At 59.7% G+C, this 22,678-nt stretch overlaps 1 protein-coding gene across 1 annotated transcript; it reads left to right on the forward strand.

The window, feature by feature from the left end:
- The first annotated feature begins 1,043 nt into the window (after positions 1-1,043).
- Positions 1,044-22,672, forward strand: RAPGEF3 (Rap guanine nucleotide exchange factor 3). The gene is made up of 28 exons (XM_032420805.1): positions 1,044-1,374; positions 1,851-2,063; positions 7,798-7,851; positions 7,937-8,043; positions 8,240-8,361; positions 8,515-8,683; positions 9,233-9,317; positions 9,679-9,739; positions 9,855-9,931; positions 10,126-10,272; positions 10,841-10,953; positions 11,226-11,314; positions 11,606-11,684; positions 11,892-12,042; positions 12,127-12,209; positions 13,039-13,078; positions 15,410-15,491; positions 15,824-15,970; positions 17,904-18,001; positions 18,470-18,595; positions 18,685-18,866; positions 19,138-19,228; positions 19,331-19,381; positions 20,306-20,393; positions 20,742-20,806; positions 21,194-21,248; positions 21,333-21,404; positions 22,180-22,672. The coding sequence occupies exons 1-28, from the start codon at positions 1,369-1,371 to the stop codon at positions 22,296-22,298; spliced, it is 2,772 nt and encodes a 923-aa protein (XP_032276696.1). The 5' UTR covers positions 1,044-1,368; the 3' UTR covers positions 22,299-22,672.
- Positions 22,673-22,678: the final 6 nt, after the last annotated feature.

Below are 22,678 nucleotides of genomic sequence, written 5' to 3' on the forward strand. Positions count from 1 at the left end.
AAAAACTGTCTCCGAGAAAATAATCATCGGTGGGAGATGGGGGCTCAGCGTCCCAAAGCTGGCAGGATGCTTAGTGTCTTCCCCAATTCAGGCAGGCTCAGCAGCAAAGGGAAAGGGACCGAGACTGGGCCAAAAAAAGTGAGTCCTAGAAAGCTGGGGGGCGGGGCGTGCGACTCCTTTCCAAACCCTCATCCCGGTCCTGACCAATTCCTGGGCGCTGCGGGTGTGGCGGTGAGGAGCCGCTGTCTCTCCACCCTCTCCGAAGCAGGAGCGGGGCGAGGAGGGCGGCTCTGGGCCTTCTGCGCGGAGGGGGGAACTGAAGCCCAGGAAAGCGACCGGCCTTGGTACAGAGCCTGCAGAGGACTCTGGAATCCCGAGGCTCTGCCGCCAGCCGCCCGGCAGCCAGGGAGCGCGCTGGGGGCGTGGTTCTCGAAACCCCCCTCTCTTCCGCAGCTCCGCCCCAACTCCGGCCCCCATCCCTTCTGGAGAGCAGTCCTTCTTCCCCAGCCTCAATTTCCCCACCCGCGCCCGTGTGTGTGTGTCCGGCGGGGGCGGGGAGGGGAGGCTCCGCAGCGGGATTCCCCACGGGAAAGTAGCCCAGTCCCTCCCCCGGGCTGTTCGAGACCCTGAACCGGAGCAGGAGGCAGGACGCCCCCGGCCGGGAAGCGGCCCCAGCCCGGATTTCCCTCCCGGGTGGGGCCGCAATGACTCACCCCCCCCTCCCCCTTCCCCCGGTTTCCTTGTTTGCATTTCTCCTCCCGGCCACGTGGCGGCCGGTGCCGCCACTCACCACCCCTACCCCGACACCCCGGCCGCGGCGGCCCTGGCACACAAAGCCGGGCCGCTCCTGCCCCCTGGGGCTTCTCAGGCCTCGGGCTGGCGCCCGCCCCGCTACCCGCGAGTCCGGACTCCACCCCCTGCCCAAGCCCGCCCCCTTCCCTGCGCCCTCCCCCACCGTCCGGCCGGGCGCCTCCTCTCCGCCCTCTCAGGCCGTCCCGGGGAGGGGAAGGGGGCGGGGAGCGCAGGGGGTGTGACAGCTCCCGCCCGGACCAGTGCCAGCGGCAGCCTCGCTTCGGCGCCCGGTGCCAGCTGGCTCATTCGCCTGGGACGGAGGCGGAGGCCTGGGGCTCCTTGCCGCTGGGGGGCGGGGTAGCTCCCCCCCACGCCCCCAGCCCTCTACCCACCCAAAAGAAGCCTCTCCACCCAACGCTTAGCCCTGGCAGCGGGTCCAGCTAGGAATTACCCTGGTCACTTCGCCTGGGGCTTTCAGCCCACACCCCTCCGGGAGCAGTCGGGGTCTCGCGGAGGGTCTCCCCCGCCCCAGCCTTTTGCTCGAGCCCGCAGGGCTGTGCACGTTTGCGAAGGAACATGAAGGTGGGTAAGGTGGGGTCAGGGCCGGCAGGAGCAGGAGAGGAAGATGACATGGTGGGTGGGGTGTTTGGGTGGGAGAGAGAGGGCTGGTCAGGGGTGAAGGAGAAGGGGAGAAGAGGGGTTTGAGCTGGAGCTGCATTTCTGGGGGTTTCAGTGAGTCCACAGCCTCACACTGGGAGGTGGCAGAGATCCCTTCAGGGACATGGGCAGTGGGGTGGGGCAGAAGTCCAAAGGAGACCGGGAAGAAAGGCCCGATCTCCGGTCTACCAGCTGGAGACCCTGAAGTGCGCCAGACCGGCAGGCCCCAGTGAAGGTCTTCCTGTCCCTCCCCCGGCTCCTGGCAGGGTTGCAGCACCTCCGCCTGACCAGTCCAGAGGACTCAAAGGAAGTGGTTCTGCCTGGGGCGGTTGTGCCCTGGTCCAGCTGCCCCAGCCCCAGCCCCAGCCCCATGGCTCTCTGCCTTCCTCCCTGCGTCACAGGTGGGCTGGCCAGGTGAGAGCCCCTGGCGGGTGGGCCTGGCCGTGGATGGCAGCCCAGCTCTAGGAGCGGCACAGGTGGGAGGCCTCCCGGACGTGGTGCCGGAGGGGACCCTGCTCAACATGGTGCTGAAGAGGATGCACCGGCCCCGAAGCTGCTCTTACCAGCTGCTGCTTGAGCACCAGCGCCCCAGCCGCATCCAGGGGCTCCGCTGGGTGAGTGCCCATCAGCTGCCCTGGCTAGGGCCAGCCACTGGGACTGGAGGAGGGCCTGGACTGGGAGACGGAGTACGCTGCTGGGGGCGCAGGGGCCACTGCTGGGCTGCACAGTGGGTCGAGCAGCTTGGCTGCTGGGTGTGTGGGTGGCACACACAGCTGCACCGCGTGTGTCTGTGTGCGTGTGGTACTCACATCTGCCCATGCTGGCGTGGGGAAGGGGAAAGGGATTTGTCACAGATCTGTCACCTTTGTGCGCCCTGTTAGGTGCTTGTGTGTCCTCCAGGTGGTGGTGGGAGGCATGTGTGAAATACTGGGGGCCAGGTCAAGGTGGAGGGTGAGGCAAGCTTGGTTGCTGTTCTGGATCTATCACCGTGGCAACATTCTCCTTTAGCGAGCCACTGAAGTGCGCGAATTCTTCTTGATCTTGGGGTGAGGTGGTCATGTGAATGCTGCTTGGCATCTGGCTCTGGGGGGCTCAGGGGAGGATTTTGAGAAGTTTGGAGCCTGGAGCTGGAGTCTCCCTTTGCCAGTGAGGAACCTCCTGGAGCTGTGAGAATGAAGGAGAGGGCAGGAGGGGGAAGAGGGGTGGGGTGCGGGGTGGGGGACAGGATCCAGATCAGCAGAGAAGCTCTCTCTGACCACCCAGACTTCAGAGTTCTTTCCCCTGAGATTCAGCGTGTGTCTATTCTGTGGGCCATGGGGATAGCGTTGGCAGAGGGTGGGGGGTGCCAGGAGGGTACTTGGGCAAAGGGGTAGAGGGAAAGCAGGAGCAGGTGACAGAATTGGGAGAGCTTGTCACCTATGTCTCTTATCAGCAAGTCCCTTTGAGTAGGAGGACCACCACCTTCTGCCTCTTTCCTCGTACCTCTTGCCCAACTGCCATTTATATTTATCAGAATATGAGGCTGAGTGAGAAAAATGAGGTCTGCTAAGGTGATGGGGGCCTCCCCACAATCAGAGTTGAGAGGATAATCTAGGTGTCAGTCCCTAGCTCTCCCCCAACCCCTCCCTCCCTCCCTGGGTCTTCCTGATCAGGGGCCACTTGGGCCTGGGTCCTGCTCAAGATGGGGCTCCGGAGGGAGCAGGGGAGCCGGCCCCTTCTGGGCCAAGCCATCTCCCCCACCCCTCCAGCTCACTGGCAGGAGCTACTGCTTGGAGCCTGTGGGCTGGAACCCTCCCTCCCTCCTTCCCTCTCAGACTATAATTACTTGTGTATTTCCTGTCCCCTTCCCAGCTTGTAGAGGCAAGGTGGGGAGTGGGGGAAAGGGCAGGTGCCGGGACAATGAGGTCACTGGAGGATCCCCTGGGACCCAAAGACTTGGCGGGGGAGTGGAAGAGGCCGCCAGGCTGTCTCCTGACTCCTCCGGCCCCCAGAATTGAAGAGCTGGGGTGTGTGGGGAGGCCAGAAGAGTGGCATAAGGGTTGCTGGAGTGGAAATGGGCTGAAAGTCACTGAAACACAGCCCCCCCGCCCCCCCACCCCGCCCAGCCAGTTGTGTGTAGGGGTAGGTGGGAATGGGTAATTAAAGGGAACTTAGATTTTTAGGGCTAGGGGCAAGGGCCACACCCTCTCCTGATGACCACCTCTGGGGAGTCGCGGGGGGGGGGGGGTTGGTTTCAGCCCACTGCAGCTGGGTTTAAGAGGCTCTGGGTACCCGGGAAGTTGCACCGCTCACCTGAGGCAACGAGGGGCTGGCAGGGAGTGTATACACATGGGGTAAAGGGTGGATGTTGTAGAGGGGTGGAGGCTAGGAGGACAATGTGGACAGTTATTTAGGCCACGACAGCCTCTTAGAAAACCAGGGGGAACCCATCAATCTCCTGAGGCCTCAAGAGGGCCCTTCTGTTGCGACTAGATCAGGACAAGAGAAAATGAAAGCAAGTTCCAGCAGGACGGCCCAAGGTTAGATAGAGAAAAGATTTACCAACTATGGCAAAAGTGACCCTGGAATGGGATGGAAGAACCGCTCCTTTGGAAAATGCGAGAGAGAGAGGAGATCTTGTCTGATGTCTGGAAGCCAGAGAAGAATCAATTTATCCAGGGACAAGGGCAAGATCAGGATACCTCTGGTGGTTCTTACAAGCTCAGAGAAGCTTCCCTTTGAGAGATTGTTTTGGGGGAGGTGGCTCTATTCTCTAACTCAGAAAACGTGCTTTCATCCAACCTGTCCAAACAATGGTAGTAGCTGATAGTTGTCTAAAACTTAGGTCCCAGGCACTATTATTTTTAAGATTTTATTTATTTATTTGAGAGAGAGCATAAGCCAGGGTGAGAGGCAGAGGGAGAAGCAGGCTCCCCGCTGAGCAGGGAGCCCGATGCGGGGCTCGATCCCAGGACTCTGGGATCATGACCTGAGCCGAAGGCAGACGCTTAACCGACTGAGTCACCCAGGCACCCCAGTCCCAGGCACTATTATAAGAGCTTTACTTTTAACATATCAAATCATCTGACAATAGCCCTGTGAGATAGATACTAATGTCATCATCTCATTTTATAGATGAGAAAACAGAGGTACGGGGTGGCTAAGTGACAGGTCCAGGGTTACACACCTGCTAAGAGACAAAGTGAGGCTTCTGTCCCGGGTGATCTGGCCATGTAGAGGCCGAGCTCATGGTGTACTTTCTTCTGCTGCAGATGGTAACACTGACCGCCCCCCCCCCCCCCCCCCGCCAAAGCATCACCCCTCCCCTTGCGTCCTCTCCCTGTCCCAACACACACAGCCCTGGCCTGAGACCCTAGCCATGGCCTAAGGGAACTGGTCTGACAGGTCCCCACGAGGCTGTCTGGCTCAGTGCCGGCCCCTCCAGTGTGGCTCTGACACCGAGTGACAGGGAAGGAGCGTGGGGCAGGCTTATGGCACTGGTGCCAGGGAAGCTAGCTGCCACCTCCTCTTCTACCCTGAGTCCTTCCTGTCCGGGCAGGAGGGCACGCAGTGGGCAAGGGCCTTCACCCCCCCCATACCAGCCACTTCTTTCCAACTGAGAACCCCTATGGTGACACTCAGGGTTATCAGATGAGGGACAGGTTTAGTGAAGGTACAACATTTTTTGCATTATGTCCGGGTAATAGGCACCCATCATAAAATAATGAAGTTTAATCAAAGTTACTTAACATTTACTGAGTGGTTACCACAAGCCAAGCATCGCTTCGAGTGCTTTATGTTATTAACTCATTTGACCCTCATAATTACCTTATAAGATAGGTACTATTATCATGAACCCCATTTTACAAATGAGGAAACTGAAGCACATGGAGGTTAATAAGCAGCCAAGGTCACCCAACCGGCTGGTAATGGGGAACTGAGATTTGACCTGCGCATCTGGATCGGGAGCCCCCAGCCTTGACCAGATCTCCTGACTAGCACCCTCGCCCCCATCCTAGGACATTCCCAGTACACATGCACATGGTAGGGACCCAGAGGGACTATGATAACAAACCCGTGCAACTTTGTTTAACGCAATGTTTTCCAAACTTACTTACCCATGGAACATTCCTGAGGGCAAAATTTATCCGTCCAGAGCACAAGGTGGGGGAAACACGAGGCCATGGAGGTGCCTGGGAGGCCCTAGTGCCTCGTGGTTAAGGACCTGTGTTTTGGAATCGGGCAGGCACAGCGTGAATCCCGGTGCCCCTCTTCACCAACTCTCAGGACAGGTCATATAACCTCTGAGCCTCCTTCTCTCCAGCTGCGAGGTAGGAGACAAACACCTCCTTCCAGGGCCAGCGCTGGTTATTCAGTAGGCTCTAGAATTTCTGAGTAGTTGTGTGACTCTGGGTCAGTTACTTCATCTCTCTGGGCTCCCGTTTTCCTTGGCAGATGGAGAGGGATGCCTTCAGGAACCTTCCTCAGCTCTGATGGGCCAGAGCCCCCTTCCCCTGACCCTCGTGCTTATTCCCTGGGGCAGGGCAGGAAATGGTTTCACCAAGGCCTGGGGATCTAGCATCTGGGCTGTGCCCAGCCTGGCCACAGAAGCAGGCACCAACCCTCCTGATGTGCCCTCCAGGGTCAGAATAATACCAGGAAGGGAGCATAGGCTGGAGCCTGGGTCGTGGGCACCAGGGAGAATTGGGGCAGGGATGGGGCCACCTGGGCGTTTTGACATGAACAACAGCAAGTCGTTAGCACTCGGCACTGTTTGTTCCGACACAGGGGGCTGGCTGGGTAGCATTCCTGCCCTTCCTCCTTCCCCGGCTCCTCCTCCTCCTCCTCCTCCTCATTTCCTGTTGCTAAGTCTCTAGGGCTCTGTGTCTGGCACCAGGCTGGGCCCCATGACCCGGGCAGGGATACCCTAGGGACACCTAGCGACTTCCGCCCAGCCCCGGGCCAGGCGCCTGTGCGTGCCCGACCTCAGGCCTCTGCCTGGCACACAGGGGGAAGATGCCAGGACCAGGGGAGGGGGTTCTGGCCCCGGGCCTGCTTGCACCCCAGCTCCCCAGCCAGGTCCTTTTCAGGGCCCTGAGTGCAGCTGGGAAAGCAGGAGGGAGAGCTAGTGAGAGGGGGGCAGGAACCAGGGAGGTGCGGTGGGTGGGGTGAGACCAAGAATGTGAGCACTTCTGGAGTTTATGCACAGCTGTCTGGTTATCCCAAGTACTTGTGACTGAGTTACACGAGCTCTTCACCCCAAGACTTCTGTTTCCTAAGTCAGAGAAGGCAGACAATCCCTGCTCCGCCTACTTTCCATCTGGTCCTCTTCTGTCTAGGATCAGAGGAAATCATGGAGCGAGACATGCTTTGTAAACCGTAAAGTACTCTGCCTTTGGGAGGGCTCATGGAGGGTCGGGCATGCTGTCCAGAGATGTCCACAAATTCCAGGTGGCAGAGAAAGAAGGGTTGTAAGGGGCTATTTTGGCCAACATCCCGGGACATACAGGCCCTGGGGTCCTGGATGGCTCAGTTGATACCAAGGGCCTGGCAGCCTTGTTAACCAGGGTTTCTACATAAATCCTGTCTTCCAGAGCCAGTCCTGGGTGCTGTCAAGACTTACTCACTCTTGCAGGGTTATGGGCTAGCAGCAGCATCTCAGAGAGGACAGGGGCTTTCCAGCAGGCAGCCCGCCCTCTGCTTCACTGATGAGTAATAATAGCTAACATGTACATACAGCTCTATGCTAAGCTGTGCCTTAAACATTCAATACACATTAACTCACAGAACCCTTCCCGAAGCCTCTGTATTGGTATTATGAGTGTTTTATAGATTTTACAGACAAGGAAACTGAGACAGGGAGAAGTTAAACCATATATTTAGGGTCACACTGCTAGTAAATGAAGGAATAGGGATTTGAATCCAGGAGTCCCCAGGTCTTGTGGCTGGGGATGAACCCCGGCTCGGGATTAGGCTTTGTGACCCCAGGCTGGGAGCAAAGATGCTCATTTCCTGGCACGACATGGGCCTTTCTTACCTCCCATCCTCATGCTCTTTCAGCTCTCTTCCCTACACAGGTGTGGTTTACCTGGGGGCCTGGGCACACGTGGGCCCTGAGTAAGCAGAATGGGGATCTCATCTGTTGGGGTGCAGTGCTCATGTCTAGAAGGAAGACAAGGGTCTGGTGATAGGGTGGGAAGAGGTGGATGCCTGGCGCACAGGGGTGCTCGGGGAGCATTAGTTTATTTGTTGACCGAGTAGCTAAGTGTATGTGTTTGGAGCTGGGGACTGGGCAAGAGGTGAGGGAAAGGGGGAGGGCTGAGGTCCAAGAGCTGGCACTAACGTGCAGACCCTCCCCCTTGCCCTTAGACGCCACTCACTGACAGTGAGGAGTCCCTGGATTTCAGCGTGAGCCTGGAGCAGGTACCAGCCGGGAGGGGTGGAGCTGGGAGGGGACAGCAAGCCAGGGGTTCGGGGCCTGAGCCCGCTGGGACGCTCCCTGTCCTAGGCCTCCACGGAGCGGGTGCTCAGGGCTGGGAAGCAGCTGCATCGGCAACTCCTGGCCACCTGCCCGACCCTCATCCGAGACCGGAAGTACCACCTTCGGCTCTATCGGTGAGTGGAGGCCTGGGCTGGGCTGCGTCCTTGCCCACCCCCATCTTCTCTCCCTTTTGCTCTCCTTCAGGCCTCTGGGCCTCGCCCTGCTGCTAGCCTAGAAAGGCACCGTTCTGACCCAAAGTTCCCCCTTCTGCCCTCCACCCTCCTGCCTTTTAATTCTCCCTCTTCTTCCCTGTCCCCTTACCCCCCGTAGGCAATGCTGCTCCGGCCGGGAGCTGGTGGATGGCATCTTGGCCCTGGGCCTTGGGGTCCATTCCCGGAGCCAAGCCGTGGGAATCTGCCAGGTGCTGCTGGATGAAGGTGCCCTTTGCCATGGTGAGCCCAAGCCCAGGGTGGGGCCCCCGGGCCTGGCAGTCCTGGGGAGCAGGCATCTGGGGGCGAGGCGTCGGTGGGCATTACGGTGGGCATACTCGTACCCACACGGCCTCGGTTTGTCGCCTCCCTCACACCCGGGCCTCTGCCCTGCAGTGAAACACGACTGGACCTTCCAGGACCGAGACACCCAATTCTACCGTTTCCCTGGCCCGGAGCCAGAGACCGTGGGCATCCACGAGCTGGAGGAGGAGCTGGTCGAGGCTGTGGCCCTGCTCTCCCAGCGGGGGCCTGATGCCCTGCTCACCGTGGCACTCCGAAAGCCGTGAGTCGGGAACCCTGCAGCCCGCAATCCCAGGCCTCGCACGGCTCTCAGACTCTGTAGTCTCTCAGTTTCATCTCTGAGAGGTTCCCTTTCTTCTCGCTGTGTGATCTGGAGCCCCCTTCCCCACCTCTGAACCTGTTTCTTCCTTTGTAACTGTGGGTGGAAGGCACGGGGCTTACGAAGACCCTGCGCACTCAGGTGCAGCGGTGGCTGGGAGGGGGCAGGCGGGCGGGTCTGGGTTCAGGTTCCAGTTCCATGGGTGACTCCCTGGGTGGCCTTGGGCCTCTCCATGCCAGCTTCCTCTTCTGTCAAAGGAGGAGAGTCCTGCCCACATCATGGGGTGGTCACGAGGGCAGGTTGAAATAACGCGTGCGAAGCCCTGGGCCTCAGGCCGGCGCGCGGTGTGCACGCGGTAGTGGCTGGCCCATTACCGGTCACCATCACTGCCGAGGCCGGCTGGCCCCAGGCCCCAGCGTGGCGGGCGGCGTGGCTCCCTTGCCCTCAGGCCCAAAGTGCACTGTTTGCCTCCCGGCCGCCCTGTGCCCGCAGCCCGGGTCAGCGCACAGATGAGGAGCTGGACCTCATCTTTGAGGAGTTGCTACACATCAAGGCTGTGGCCCACCTCTCCAACTCGGTCAGTCCGCCCGCCTCCACCCCTTCCCCAGGACCTCCTCTCCCTGTGGACCCCTGAGGCCCCACCTGCTGGGCCAGAAGATGCTTCCCTCCCTCTTCGGCCTCTGGCTTGGAAATGTCCATCTCTGGTTCCCAGCATCCTTGTCCAAAAATCCTTCTCCCTCCCCCCCACCCCCGCCCCAGCACATTTCCTCCCCGGGCGTTGTCTCCTGCTGAATCCCAGGCATCTGAGCTAGCCACATCACTGCGCACAAACCGCACCCCCCCCACGGGCGTTTGTGTCCTTGGACCTAACCTCCCCGCTAGCCTGGCCCCTCTTACCCCGGACTCGCCCCACTGACCCTCTGTTCCCCGCCTCACAGGTGAAGCGGGAATTAGCGGCTGTTCTGCTCTTTGAACCACACAGCAAAGCAGGGACCGTGTGTAAGTCAGACGGTGGGGGGGGGGGGGCAGGACGCCGGGCGCCAGGGGTCTGGACGCAGCAGAGGCCACGGAGAAGTGCAGGTGACCCCAGGTGTCTGATCGGCCCTTCTCTCAGTGTTCAGCCAGGGAGACAAGGGCACCTCATGGTACATCATCTGGAAGGGGTCTGTCAACGTGGTGACCCATGGCAAGGTGAGTTCTCCCTCTCTGCCCGGCCCTCTCGGTGGTACCCGCTTCCCTGGTCCAAGCCCTCGTGGGCAGGACCTCGATGGACCCAAGATTGCCAATCCCCCAGGTCTCCTCCTGCCCAGGGGCTCTCCCGCCATGGATCTGCTCTGACGAGGGTTGGGGGGCCTGGCTGGGCTATGACTGAGACCTGGCTGCAGGGGCTGGTGACCACACTGCACGAGGGAGATGACTTTGGACAGTTGGCGCTGGTGAATGACGCACCCCGGGCAGCCACCATCATCCTACGAGAAGACAACTGTCATTTCCTCCGCGTGGACAAGCAGGACTTCAACCGTATCATCAAGGTGCCATTACTGGGGGTGGGGAGGGCAGGGGACATGGCCAGGATCCTTCTCTGGAGAAGTGGCAGGGGGGTAAGCGGCAGGGACCAGAGAGGGTCTATAAGGATCATGGCGAGGTAGGAGCTGGAGAAGCTTGGAGGTGATGGCTGGGGCGTGGGCATGTGGGGAGGTCTCTAGCACACTAAGGAGGTTCAATGAAACTGGAGAACCCCAGCTCAGTGTGGGAGACCATGGGGGTGGGGGGTTACGGAAGGGTCGGGGGGGAGTAGGGTGTGAGGGGAGGCAGAGTAATGGAGAGTGGGAGCCACAGAAGGAGGTGGGGGAGGGATGGGTGGAGGAGGGGGGCTCAGGCTGCATGATGGGCAGGACTGGGAGTAGGGCAGATCCAAGGTCACGGGCATTGAATGGGGTGGGAGAAGGGCTGAATGTCCTTGTGGGTGCCTTGTGGGGCCCAGGGTCTGGCATGGAGGTGGAGGGAGATGCCCTGGGAAGGGGGAAAGGACCCGTGGTGTGTACTGAGCACAAGAGGCAGCAGATCCTGCGGCTGGTCAGCCAGTGGCTTGTTCTCCAGGATGTGGAAGCAAAGACCATGAGGCTAGAAGAACATGGCAGAGTGGTGTTGGTGCTGGAGAGAGCCTCTCAGGGCGCTGGCCCTTCTCGGCCCCCACCCCCAGGCAGGAACCGGTAACACACCCGCCGCGCCCCTTCTGCACACCTTCCCTCTTGCCCACCTTCTCTCCTTCCGTCTCCCGGGCTTTACTCCCTTCCCGCATGTCTTACCCCTGCTCGCTGGCCTCCCGGGATGGGGGGAAGGGGCTTCCGGGGGTCGGATGCACCCCAGAGCGAGCTTCCCTCCACCCCTGAGGTGGGACAGAGCTGGCAGATAGGGAGGGGTGATGTGATTCCTGCTGTCTGTCCAGATGGGGGAAGGGCTGTGGATCGGCTGTTTCTGCTAGGTATACAGTGATGTCTGGCACCCCAGAGAAGATTCTAGAACTGCTGTTGGAGGCCATGCGACCTGACTCCAGTGCTCACGACCCAACAGGTAAGGACAAGAGATACCCTGCGTGCTGTGTGACTCATTGGGTGGTCAGCGTAGTCTGGGAGAGGGCCAGGCACCCCGAGTGTGACGTCACTGGGTGCTGGGTTGGGCCAGCAGGAAGTCCTCATTCCTGTGCCCTTGGCTTGGGTGGGGAGTGCCGTCACAGGGCCTGGGCCTTGCTGGGACACTGCCCACCACAGGACTGGCAGAAGGGAACTCCAGCCACGCAGACATCTGTGCTCGGCAGACTTGACCTCTGAGGCTTCCTCCTGTTCCCCTGTCCCTGCCCTACAGAGACCTTCCTCAGTGACTTCCTCCTGACCTACAGTGTCTTCATGCCCAGTGCCCAGCTCTGTGCTGCCCTCCTGCACCAATATCCTTCCAGCCCCAGGGGGACGAGGAGGTTGTATGGAACAGGGAGAAGGGGTCTCTCAGAGCAGGGTTGCGCTGAACCCTCCGAAGTACCAGCCTCGTGCCGAGGCCAGCCTGTCAGCAGGCCCCGGGCAGCCTTGCCCCTCCTTTGCCTGAGGTGTGGTGGGTGGCCCGCTTGGCCGCTGTGGTTCCCTTGACTGGTGCCCACCTTCCATGCGGAGCCTTCAGGGGGCAGTGAGCAGGAGCACAGCACCTACATTTGCAACAAGAGGCAGCAGATCCTGCGGCTGGTCAGCCAGTGGGTGGCCCTCTATGGCCCCATGCTCCACACGGACCCCGTGGCCACCAGCTTTCTCCAGGTACCTGGGAGTGAGGCAGGGCTGGCCCGGGCTGCCGGGAGGGGTGCAGCTACCTCTGGGTCAATGAATCTTGGCTCCTCCCAGAAACTCTCAGACCTGGTGAGCAGAGACGCCCGGCTTTGCCTCCTGCTGCGGGAGCAGTGGCCGGAGAGGCGGCGGCACCACAGGTGATGCTTGGGCTCCACGTCACTTGTCACATGCGTGGCGGGCAGTGCACTGGGGACGGAGAACACCGCACCCACGCTGGACACCAACACAAACACGCACTGGAAATCCGGGCTGCACCGCCTATGGCCGTGCTGCTCTGGGCACGCCCCCCCCCCCCCCCCCCCGGGCTCCGGGCTCTCGTCCCCAGCACCGGGAGAGCACCCATCTCACGAGCATGGGGTGTCACGGCGCCTTCTGAGCACAGAGCCATGCCTTGCAGGCGCTGTGAGCTATGCGAGTGTTGGCTGTGGCTGCTCATTTGTCTAGTCCTGCTCTTACCAGTCCCCTTGCTGTTCCCCCTCGCGCCACGCTCACGCACTGTCTCGCGCCACGCAGGCATTCACGTGTCCTTCTCCCGAGCGCACCTGCCGTTCCCACTCTCTCCATTCTGCACATACTTACTCCGAGCATCCTCGGTGCCCTGTCCTGCTGGCCCAGCCCGGTGAATTCCCTAGAGCTTCTCTTGGCCTTCCCAGACATTCCCATGGGGCCAGGTGAGGGTCAGGGAGAGCTCACCTGCCCAGCCTGACACCTGGGGCACATTACTTCCTGGAACTCTCTTTCTTTCCCCCCTGCTGGCCTGTGGAAATCCCAGAAGGCAGGGGCTGAGTTTTGAGCCCCTGCTTTGCCCCCTCTAGCTGGTATTTAGCAAGTCTGCAAAGCTCTGAGCCTCTGCTGAGGGTAGATGGAATCCAGAGCCAGGCCCCCCACCCCCCACCCCCTGCTCCGTCCTGCCCGAAGGGGTCCCTGGCTCACCGCATCTCACTGCCCTTCTCGCTTGCTCCCCAGGTTGGAAAATGGCTGTGGGAATGCATCTCCTCAGATGAAGGTGCCTGCGCAGACCAGCTCCTCTCCTCTCTGTCTGGCCCCAGCTTCTTCCCTCTGCCCCTCCTTCAGCCCCCACCCCAGGGGCTCAGCCTGGAAAGGATCCCCATGCACAGACACACCCCTGGGGCTGGGATAGGTGTTCACAGAGCAGGGGCTGGGTGTGGCGTGGGGGCCAGGCCTAGTGGGGAGACACAGAGGTCTAGGGTCACCCCTCCATTCCTACCTCACCCCAAGGGGCTTCTGTTGCATCTGGGAGGTATTCCATGTTCGCAGAGCCAGTTAGCAGTTCCCCGAGGGTTGGGGGGAGGGGATGGTGCCTGAAGGCAGCCTCTGAAGCCCAGGGGTTCCTGGGAGTCAGAGGTGGCTGGTACCATTCCTGGCAGGGGCCCACAGGGAGCAAAGGGGGCTGAGAACGTGTGGCTGGAACCGAGATTTCTTGAGGAATGGTGGGAGAAAGGGCTGGAACGGTAGGATGGGGCTGGTTGTGGGGAGTGCTGCACTGGGAATAAACACCAGGCTCTCTGTGCCCAGTGGCCTGTGTCTCCTCCCCACCCCCTCCCTGCTAGAGACTCTCACAGGCTCCTTCTCTTCTATAGGCAAAGCTTGTTTCCACCTCAGGGCCTGGAACTTTCTTTCTCTGGCTCTTTGCCCACTCAAATCCTTATCTTTCTGATCTCAGCCAAAATGTTGGGTCCTCAGAGAGGCCCCCTTCCCATCTCCCTATCCAGAGCACCCCTCACCGCCCTCGCCTGACAAGGTGTCTTCTATGACCCTCGTCAAAGCCTCAGGCCCTGTGGGGTTGTTCTGTTTATCCTCTGTTAGGGCCTGCCCTACCCCGCTAGAGTACTGGCTTCCAGAGTGAGCGCCTGCACCTGTGGCTCGCGGCGGACGCTCAGGATCTAGTATGGGATCGCCCTCATGTGCCGGGCACTCTGCTAGGTGCTGATGCCGCAGTGGCGGGGGCCAGCCACCCCGGGCCTTGTGGGGCTCACAGACAGACTGCACGGCGTCCTGATGCATAATGGCAAAGGCAGGAGTCTCTGAAAACAGAGAAGGGAAGGGCTGACTCGGGGTCAGGATCAGGGAGAGTGACCGCAAGAGCTGAGAGCTACAGGGTGGGAGGGTCGGGGGGAAGAGGCCCACAGTGAGGTTCGACAGGGCAGGGAGTCCACCTGTTCGGGACCCTGCAGAGGGAGTGTGAGAGGGAGCCACCAGAGGGGGCTGGGGAGGCAGGCAGGGCCCACAGCATGTAGAGCCCTGTGTGCCATGTTGAGGGGTTTGGGCTTTGTCCTCTGAACAATGCGATTCCTTGGAGATGTTGGGGCCATGGGTGGACAAGGTTGAATGTGTGTTTTGAGGAGGTCAGCTAAGGACCCCGTGCTTTATCCAGCAGACAATGATGGCCTTGAAGCTGCATTAGGAAGCTTAATCTGGCTCTGGTCAGGCAGACTGGAAGGGGGGGAGCTGGAGGCACCCGAGGGCTGACAGTAGAGAATAGTCCGGCCATTGTAGCACATGAGGGGGGGAAACAACTGGGCAAGTGGAACTGGGGGTTGGCTTGGGCTGGGAGGAGGGGCTCAGAGGAACCCCCAGAACAAGGTGATAAGCTTTGCGGAAATGGGGGGGCAGGGGGCGGGGAGAGGCGGGAGCCAAGCCCAGGAGAACAGCTGGGAGGCAGGATGAGGGGGTCTGAGGGAGGTGTTGAGTCTGGGGGGATGGAGCCCAGATATGGAAGGATCCCAGAGGTGCTTGGAAGAGAGGGCGATGCTGCAACTTCCGCATGCAGGTGGTATGAGGCTGTGCGGATGTCTGGGGGGAGCTCTGAGACGTGGAGTAGAGAAGGCCTGTGGCTGGGGTCTGAACTCGGAGGATCGGCCCCATTCAGATCTGGGAGTGGGCAGAGGAGTTGTATTATGGAGGCCTTTGCCCGGCATGGCTGCCCCGTCAGCCCTGGAGGGCTATTGTGACTATTTAGATACTTAGAATAAGCCTGTACTGAGCCTAGCACACAGCAAATGGCCAATAGCAAACGGTAGCCAGAGGAGGAAAAGGAAGACAAAACCAGGGCCAACGGCTGAGGTGTGTTCATATTAGGACAGCTCTGGGCCTATTTGGCAAAGGGGGTGACACGAACTCACAGGGGCACTGGCTTGTCTCACCTCGGGGAGCCTTGGTGCCTGACGCCTTCCCCGGCTCAGGTCCACGCAGCCAAGCAGAGCCCGCTGGTGGTGTGTGCGCCATGTGGGCCCCGCGCTCCCAGGGACAGAGGCCTCTGCGTGGCTCTGTGCACTCTCCCCTGTGCCTCCGGGGCCTTACTTTCTCTCCCTCTCAGGCCAGGAACGTGCCTGTTTGGCTCCCGGGCCAGGACCAGCCCCTCCCCAGCAGCAACTGTGCCATTCGAGTTGGGGACAAAGGTTGGTGGTCCGGGCCAGCCAGGACAGAGGCTGCACCCTGAGGTCATCACCCTTGACCTTAGTATGCTTGGCCGAGGAGGGCGCGCTGGACTCCTTGGGGTCTCTGTTCCAGGCTGCCAGACAGGGTGTGCCCCCCCACCCTGCGCCTCCCTCCCTCCCTCCCCAGCTCAGGACCTCCCCCCCACTCTGGGCAGCGGGTCCACCCAGGCTTCCCCTCACCACCCCTCCTGCCTCCTCGGGCCCCTCCCACTGCTGCGCTTGCTGCATGCTCACTTCTGGCTGGGGGGACCAAGAAGCCCCTTCCTACAGCTCGGCCTGGTCTTCCTCCGCAGTCCCCTATGACATTTGCCGGCCCGACCACTCGGTGCTGACCCTGAAGCTGCCGGTGACGGCCTCCGTGAGAGAGGTGATGGCGGCCTTGGCCCAGGAGGACGGCTGGACCAAGGGGCAGGTGCTGGTGAAGGTCAACTCTACAGGCCGTGAGTTGTGTCTCTGGGGGGGGTGGCTCCGAGGGAGGGGGCCCCTCAGTCTGTGCCCAGATCCCACCCCTCGAATTAAGATCAGCGTTTTGATCGTCTTCATCAGTGTTAATGATGGTTAGCATTTAAGGGCGGTTTATTATGTCTCTCCAAAGTGCTTTGCATGTAGTGCTTGAGAGCATGAACTCTGGAGCCTGCCATCGGCAGTTGAGCCCAGCCCTTTAGCTACCGGTCTGTGTGTCCTTGGGCAGGAGACTTGATCTCTCTGTGCTCTTTTCAGCATCTGTTCAGTGGGGCTGGTAAGAGTGCCGACCTCGCAGAGGAACTGTGAGGATTGAATGGGCGTATCTATTTTAGGGTTTAGAACGGTGCCTGGCACAGCACTTTGTACATTAGTTTTATTATTATCATCCTCATCTACTCATTGAGTCCTGGTAACCACCTTATGAGATAGGTACTTTCATCCTATTTTCATTCTGGAAAGGAAACTGAAACTCAAGGGGATGAGGCAATTGTCCTGAGTTCATACAGTAAATGAGAGTGTCTGGCTTTTGAATTTAGGTAGTCTTCATTCATTTTGTCAGTTGGCAAACATGTTTGAGAGTCAGCTATGGGCCAGCAATGTGTTAGGAGCTGGAGGCACCATGGCAGGTAAGATAAGAAGCTTGGTGGTTAAGAGCATCCACAGGATCCCCTAACCTGGGTTGGGATCCCAGGACCCACTGCTGACGAGCTGTGTGATCCTGATCTGAGCAGAGTGCTTAACCTTGCTGAGCCTCCGATTCCTCATCGGTCGCATGAGCACTAACACTGTACCTGTCGCACAGGACTGCTGTGGCCATAAAAGAGATCACATATATAAAACACTTAGCATGGGGCTTGCACAAAGTTAGTGCTCAGAACATGGCAGCATGAGAATTATTTAGACCTGCTTTCAGGGAACTTGGGCCATCAGAAACCACTCTTCATTCTCTGTGGAGGACGCAGCCCGGGGCTGACAGCTGGAGCCTAGGGTAGACAGGAATTAGGGGCACCCAGGGAATAATGACAAGGAGTGGAGGCCAGAAAAGCAAACCGTTCTCCTCCTTCAGGAAGTGGGGAGACGGGTTGCAGTCACGTGGTCCTGTGCTCTGCTCTGGGAAGCACCGCCCTCTGATGGCCACCCAGAAAGTTGCAGCTGCCCCAGGACCAGAGACTCTGCTACCGGACCGGAACTGTTGAGAGTACTGACCTTCCTTCCCATTGTTTAGATCACCTCCCATGTCAGTAACCAATATTTTTACTACAAACCCCCTGTTATGTGTATACTTGCTTGGAAGTCATATACATATACTCCCACACTAACATTATATAATTCTAAAGCTACCCACAAAGTAAACATGCAAAAACAGATGAGAAAAATAAATAGAAGAAGAGCTGATAGTTTTTGGACATAGGATGGTCTTGCTTTGGAGGCTACTGGTCTAGAGAGTAGGGATTCACACATGACTAAGAACACAGTCTCGGTCGGTAGTTGCTGATGAAAATCAACATGTGTGGGGCACTTCCCAGTTTTCAAAGGGCCGTTACATGCATCGCCTACTTATTGCCACTGCTTACATAAATTAACTTGTTAGACTTGCTTGCGAGTAGTCAGGGTTGGTCTTGCTGTCTCCATCTGACAAAGAAGGAAACTCAGGGAGTCTCCGCCGTTGCCCGAGTATTGTCTCTAACGATCCTTTCCCGTCTTCCTCGGCGTGCTAACCTGGGCAGTGTGGATGTGGGGGGCACGGGCGCCTGTGCATTTAGCGCACCTGCCCAGGACTCCAGCCCGGCTCCTGGGAGAAGGGACCTCCCGACTGGGGCCGCGACCCTGCCCTCGGTGGCTCCCTGGCCTCCCTCTCTGCCCACCACTGCCCCCCGCCGCCCCCCCCAGCCTCTGCTCTCTTTGCAGATGCCATTGGCCTGCAGCCAGAGGCCCGCGGTGTGGCCACATCCCTGGGGCTCAACGAGCGGCTCTTTGTTGTCAACCCACAGGAAGTGCATGAACTGGTAGGAACAGGCAGGGGGCCAGGGAGGAGCTGTGTTTTGGGGGTGGCAGAGGTGGGTGCAGGGGAGGGTCACAGAGAGGAGAGAGGAGGGCCTGGCTCTGACTGCTGCTGGGTCTTAAGGGTGAAGTGGAAGGAGTGGGCCTCAACTGATGGAAGGTACCAGATGCTGGGGAAGGGAGAGAGCTGGTTGAGAGCTCTCAAGGAGAAAGAAGACCTCCCCTCATTGGGGGTTCCCCAGGAGACAGGAGCCCTACAAGGAGGGGGTCTCAGCACTGGGGAGCTGGCAGGAGGATAGACAACTCCTTGGGAAGCCTTATCCTTCAGAGGCCTACTCCTGGTAGCACCCTTATCCTCCCCGACATGCCTTGGACCATGGGCATGGAGTCTCTGCCCCAAACTCTCTCCTCCTACCCCGCACCTGCCCCCTGGATTCCTCAGGTACCCCTCCTGAGCTCTCTTGCACCTACAGACCCCACACCCCGAGCAGCTGGGGCCCACTGTGGGCTCTGCTGAGGGGCTGGACCTGGTGAGTGCCAAGGACCTGGCGGGCCAGCTGACAGACCACGACTGGAGCCTCTTCAACAGTATCCACCAGGTGCAGGGAGCAGAGCTGAGGGGAGGAGCGCTGATGGCAGGGGCATCCCGCCTGGCGTGGGCTCATCTCTCCTGCTGTCCCCTCCCCAGGTGGAGCTGATCCACTACGTGCTGGGCCCCCAGCATCTGCGGGACGTCACCACCGCCAACCTGGAGCGTTTCATGCGCCGCTTCAATGAGCTCCAGTACTGGGTGGCCACAGAGCTGTGTCTCTGCCCCGTGCCGGGCCTGCGGGCCCAGCTGCTCAGGAAGTTCATCAAGCTGGCTGCCCAGTGAGTGCCTACGGGCTGGGTGGGTGTGTGGCAGAGTCCCGAGGCCGCCTTATCTCATGTCCCCGTCCCTGTTCAGTATGTTGCCAAATCTGCCTTCCCCTTGCTTCCCTGGGTCTCCTAGAGTCTCTGCCTCCCCACCCCATCTCGCCCAGCCCCCACAGAGGCAGCGCTGGCTGGACCTGATCCTGGGCCCCAGGCCGGCTGTTGTCTGGGTAGGAACTCTGAGGGTGTGGCTGTTTCCCCTGAGATCCTCTGGGTCTTCCACTCATAGCCTCAAGGAGCAAAAAAATCTCAATTCCTTCTTTGCCATCATGTTTGGCCTCAGCAACTCGGCCATCAGCCGCCTGGCCCACACGTGGGAGGTAGGTGTGATCTGGATGGCCCGTGCCCATGCTGGGAGTGCTGGTTGGGGATGGGGCTCCCATCCCAGAGCAGTGAGAGCTCCATCTGCCTCTGCTTCACAGCGGCTGCCCCACAAAGTCCGGAAGCTGTACTCGGCCCTCGAGAGGTTGCTGGTGAGTGCTGGGCCTTGGCTCCTCCTTCCAGAAACCCTGATTCTGGGCTTCCCGGCAGCCTCTCTACCTGTCTCTGGCCACTTCCAGGGTTTCTAGCGCTGGGCCAGAGTGGGATTCCCTCTGGGTTGTACGTTTGGGGAGCTGGTGAGGCGTGGAGTGTTAGCGGTATGAGGGGGGTGCCCAGCGTGTTATATCCTGTGGGGGGGGGGGGGGGGGGGGGGAGCCTTGGCTGTGGCTGTGACGTCCTGTGTGAAGACCAGGACAGGGCACGTGTGGTGTCTGGCCTTGGGCTCCGAAGCACCAGGGGAACATCCGGGGAACATGGGTCTCCAGCTGACCTGCCTCAGGCCCAGGGAGCAAGTCCTGGCCAGGCCCACAGTGTGCCAGGGCCTGTCAGTGGCCCCTCAGGAGATGCTGGAGGACGCTAAAGGAGGCCATAGATGAGGGAAAAGCTGAGGAGCTGGCTTCCCCTCCCACCCCCTGCCAGGAATTGTTGGGGGGGTGGTTAAGAGGTCTTGAGAGTGTTCAGGAGAGAACTCACACAAAGGTGTTTTTATCAGCCTGGCTCTGAGCTCTTGAGAAAAAAATCTACCTTGTGGGCTCAAGAGGTTCAAAGGAATTTACCTACTAGAAAGGGAAAAACAGACAGAAACAAGAACAGGGACAGAGACAGAAGGGGGGGAGTGGTTTCCATGAAACCTCAGGGCCCCTGAAGTGTGCTTGGGGGGTTAACCAGAGGCCAGGAAGCCATATGCGCAGATGGTCGGTCTGGCCGTGCTTCAGGTCCCCTCCCGCCTGCTGCGGAGCCCGCCTCAGGGAGACCTGGGGCCCAGAGGAAGCTGAGCTCCGAACAGATGGTGTTTGGTTGTGTCGTGGTGCGTGGTGGGTCATGTCCCTCCCTCACTGAGGCTTCTGCCCTCTCAGGACCCCTCATGGAACCACCGAGTCTATCGACTGCTCCTCACCAAGCTCTCCCCCCCCATCATCCCCTTCATGCCTCTTCTTCTCAAAGGTAATTGGACCAGTGCTTACCTTCCTGCCTCCACCCATCCGTTCCTGCGTCTGTCCGTATGTCCATCTGACCCTTGGGGTACCCATGCCTTGGGGGACACAAAGACGAATTGTGAGTTCACAGGCTAGAAGCAGTGTTGACACAAGTGCTGGTGACATCAGATGGCCTCTGATATGAGGCCTAAGAGATAGAAGGAAATTGCTCCGGGAGGTCAGAGGGGAGCCAGAGGAAGAGGGTAGTGTGGGGCTGGGACAGGCCCAAGGCTCCCATTATTGGCCCTTCACCTTTCCTGGGCTGCAGGAAGGGCAGGAGTTTGGGGACCTTTAAGCAAAACCCATCTCTCTGCAGACATGACCTTCATCCATGAAGGAAACCACACACTGGTAGAGAATCTCATCAACTTTGAGAAGATGGTGAGTTCAAGGAGAGTGGGCATCTGCCCCTAGAGTGGGTTAGAGATATGACTGTGTCCTTGCAAGCGAGTGGGGGGCGGGAGATGACCGAAAGTTGTTATTAATAATACAAATATGAATACTTCTTTTAAAGTAGTCACTCCCTTGCGTGCTGGGGAAGGCAGCCTTCATTATCTCACCCGGCAGGCTGAGCCCTAAGCCCTCCCTGATCTCTGTTCTTTCACCCGCCACCTGGTCCCCCCTGGGCGTGTGGGGCAAAGCAGACACGGCCCCGTCTAGTCCCTAGGAGCGCCCCCACTCCAAGGGGGCTTGCTTCCCAGCTGCCCCACGGGCCACGCCAGGGTCCTGCCCCTCAGGCCTGCTCTTCTGTCCTTACTTTGCCCACAGAGAATGCTGGCCAGAGCCGTGCGGATGCTGCACCGCTGCCGAAGCCACAGCAACGGTGAGAGGCCCCCCCCCCCCCCAGGAGCCCCCACCCCCACCCCTCCCCTTCCAGGCTCTGACTCCCGCCTCTCGCCCCGCCCAGTGCCGCTGTCGCCGCTCAGAAGCCGCGTATCCCACCTCCAGGAGGACAGCCAGGCCGCGAGGACATCCACGTGTAAGTCGGGCAGGGCTGGGTGCCGACAGCACAGCCACGGCTGGCGTTTACCGCCACCTGCGTACAGGATGCTGTGGCCTCCTCACGACACCTCTGTGAGGAAGCTAGAATGTTCTCCCAGCTTAAAGACACACAAGCAGGCTTGAGCCCTGAAGTAACTGTGGAAGGCTGGGACAGATGACAGAGCTGGGACCCAGGCCCTCTTACTCCAGACCTGATTTTGTTTAATTGGCCTTCAGTCGCATGAAGCGGATTAATCGTAGTCCACGGTTCAGCCGACGCTGTCACCATTGGCCCTTTGTTTTACGTATGTACCGATGGTGATAATCTATCGAACACCGCTGGACCCAAGCCAAGTAGGGGCACATTGACAAGAGCCTCCTCTCCCCACGCACTCTTCCCTTCTCCTGGGCCGCTATAATATATTGATGTAGATATATTTATATGGACTTATATACATACACCTACAGCTTTAAAACGCTTCATACGCTTATTATGACAACAAAATTCTTGAGTTGTAGTTGTTTTTGAATTTAGTAAAAAGGGGTATTATGCAGTATGTAATCTCGGGGACCTGTTTTTCAGAGTCTGAGCTCTTCACCACACTTCTCCAGACTGGAGGGCTAGACAGTCTTCTAGCTTGGCTGTGGGAAGTGGCAGGGTAGGGGGTGGAGGGCGGCAAGGCTGATTTGCTCCTTGACAGGGAAGGGATGGGCTCTACAGAGTGGCAGGGCTGCCCCCCTGACCCCTGTCCCGCCCCCCCCCTCCCCCGCAGGCTCCGAGCAGTCCCTGGGCACCCGCAGTCCGGCCAGCACCTGGGCTTATGTCCAGCAGCTGAAGGTCATCGACAACCAGCGGGAACTCTCCCGCCTCTCCCGGGAGCTGGAGCCTTGAGGCGGCTGGGGCTGGAGCAGGCACTTCCGGGCAGGAAAGCCAGGGCACGCCCGGGCCAAGAGGCCCCCAGGCCGGCCGCAGCTGGGCAGGGCTCTCCGCGGACTGGACTCGCGGCCCTGGAACGGGCAGCGTGGCGGCGGCCGTCCCCTGTGATGACGGGCGCCCGAGGAGGACCTCGAGTGGAATGAGCCGGGGCCCAAGGCCAAGGAATGGGGGACAGAGAGGCCCTGGAGCGGGCGGGAGAGCAGGGCAGGCTCTGGGACTCTGTGTTCAATAGAGAGCTCTCCACACCAGGTTTTTCCCCCAGGTTCTGTGCCTCTGTGGCTTTGTTGTCCGGCCATCTCCAGGCGGTTTCACAGTGGACAGAGGGAGCAGGTCAC

The sequence above is a fragment of the Phoca vitulina genome, unplaced genomic scaffold (assembly GCF_004348235.1).
Source record: "Phoca vitulina isolate PV1807 unplaced genomic scaffold, GSC_HSeal_1.0 scaffold23, whole genome shotgun sequence".
Lineage (NCBI taxonomy): Eukaryota > Metazoa > Chordata > Mammalia > Carnivora > Phocidae > Phoca > Phoca vitulina.

Excerpts from the sequence above, each read along its gene's own strand:
- RAPGEF3 (XM_032420805.1), top strand. Across the intron at positions 11,685-11,891 it reads TGTGCTGCCCTCCTGCACCA|CTTCCATGCGGAGCCTTCAG; the intron begins ATATCCTTCCAG and ends ACTGGTGCCCAC. Across the intron at positions 12,210-13,038 it reads GAGAGGCGGCGGCACCACAG|GTTGGAAAATGGCTGTGGGA; the intron begins GTGATGCTTGGG and ends CTTGCTCCCCAG.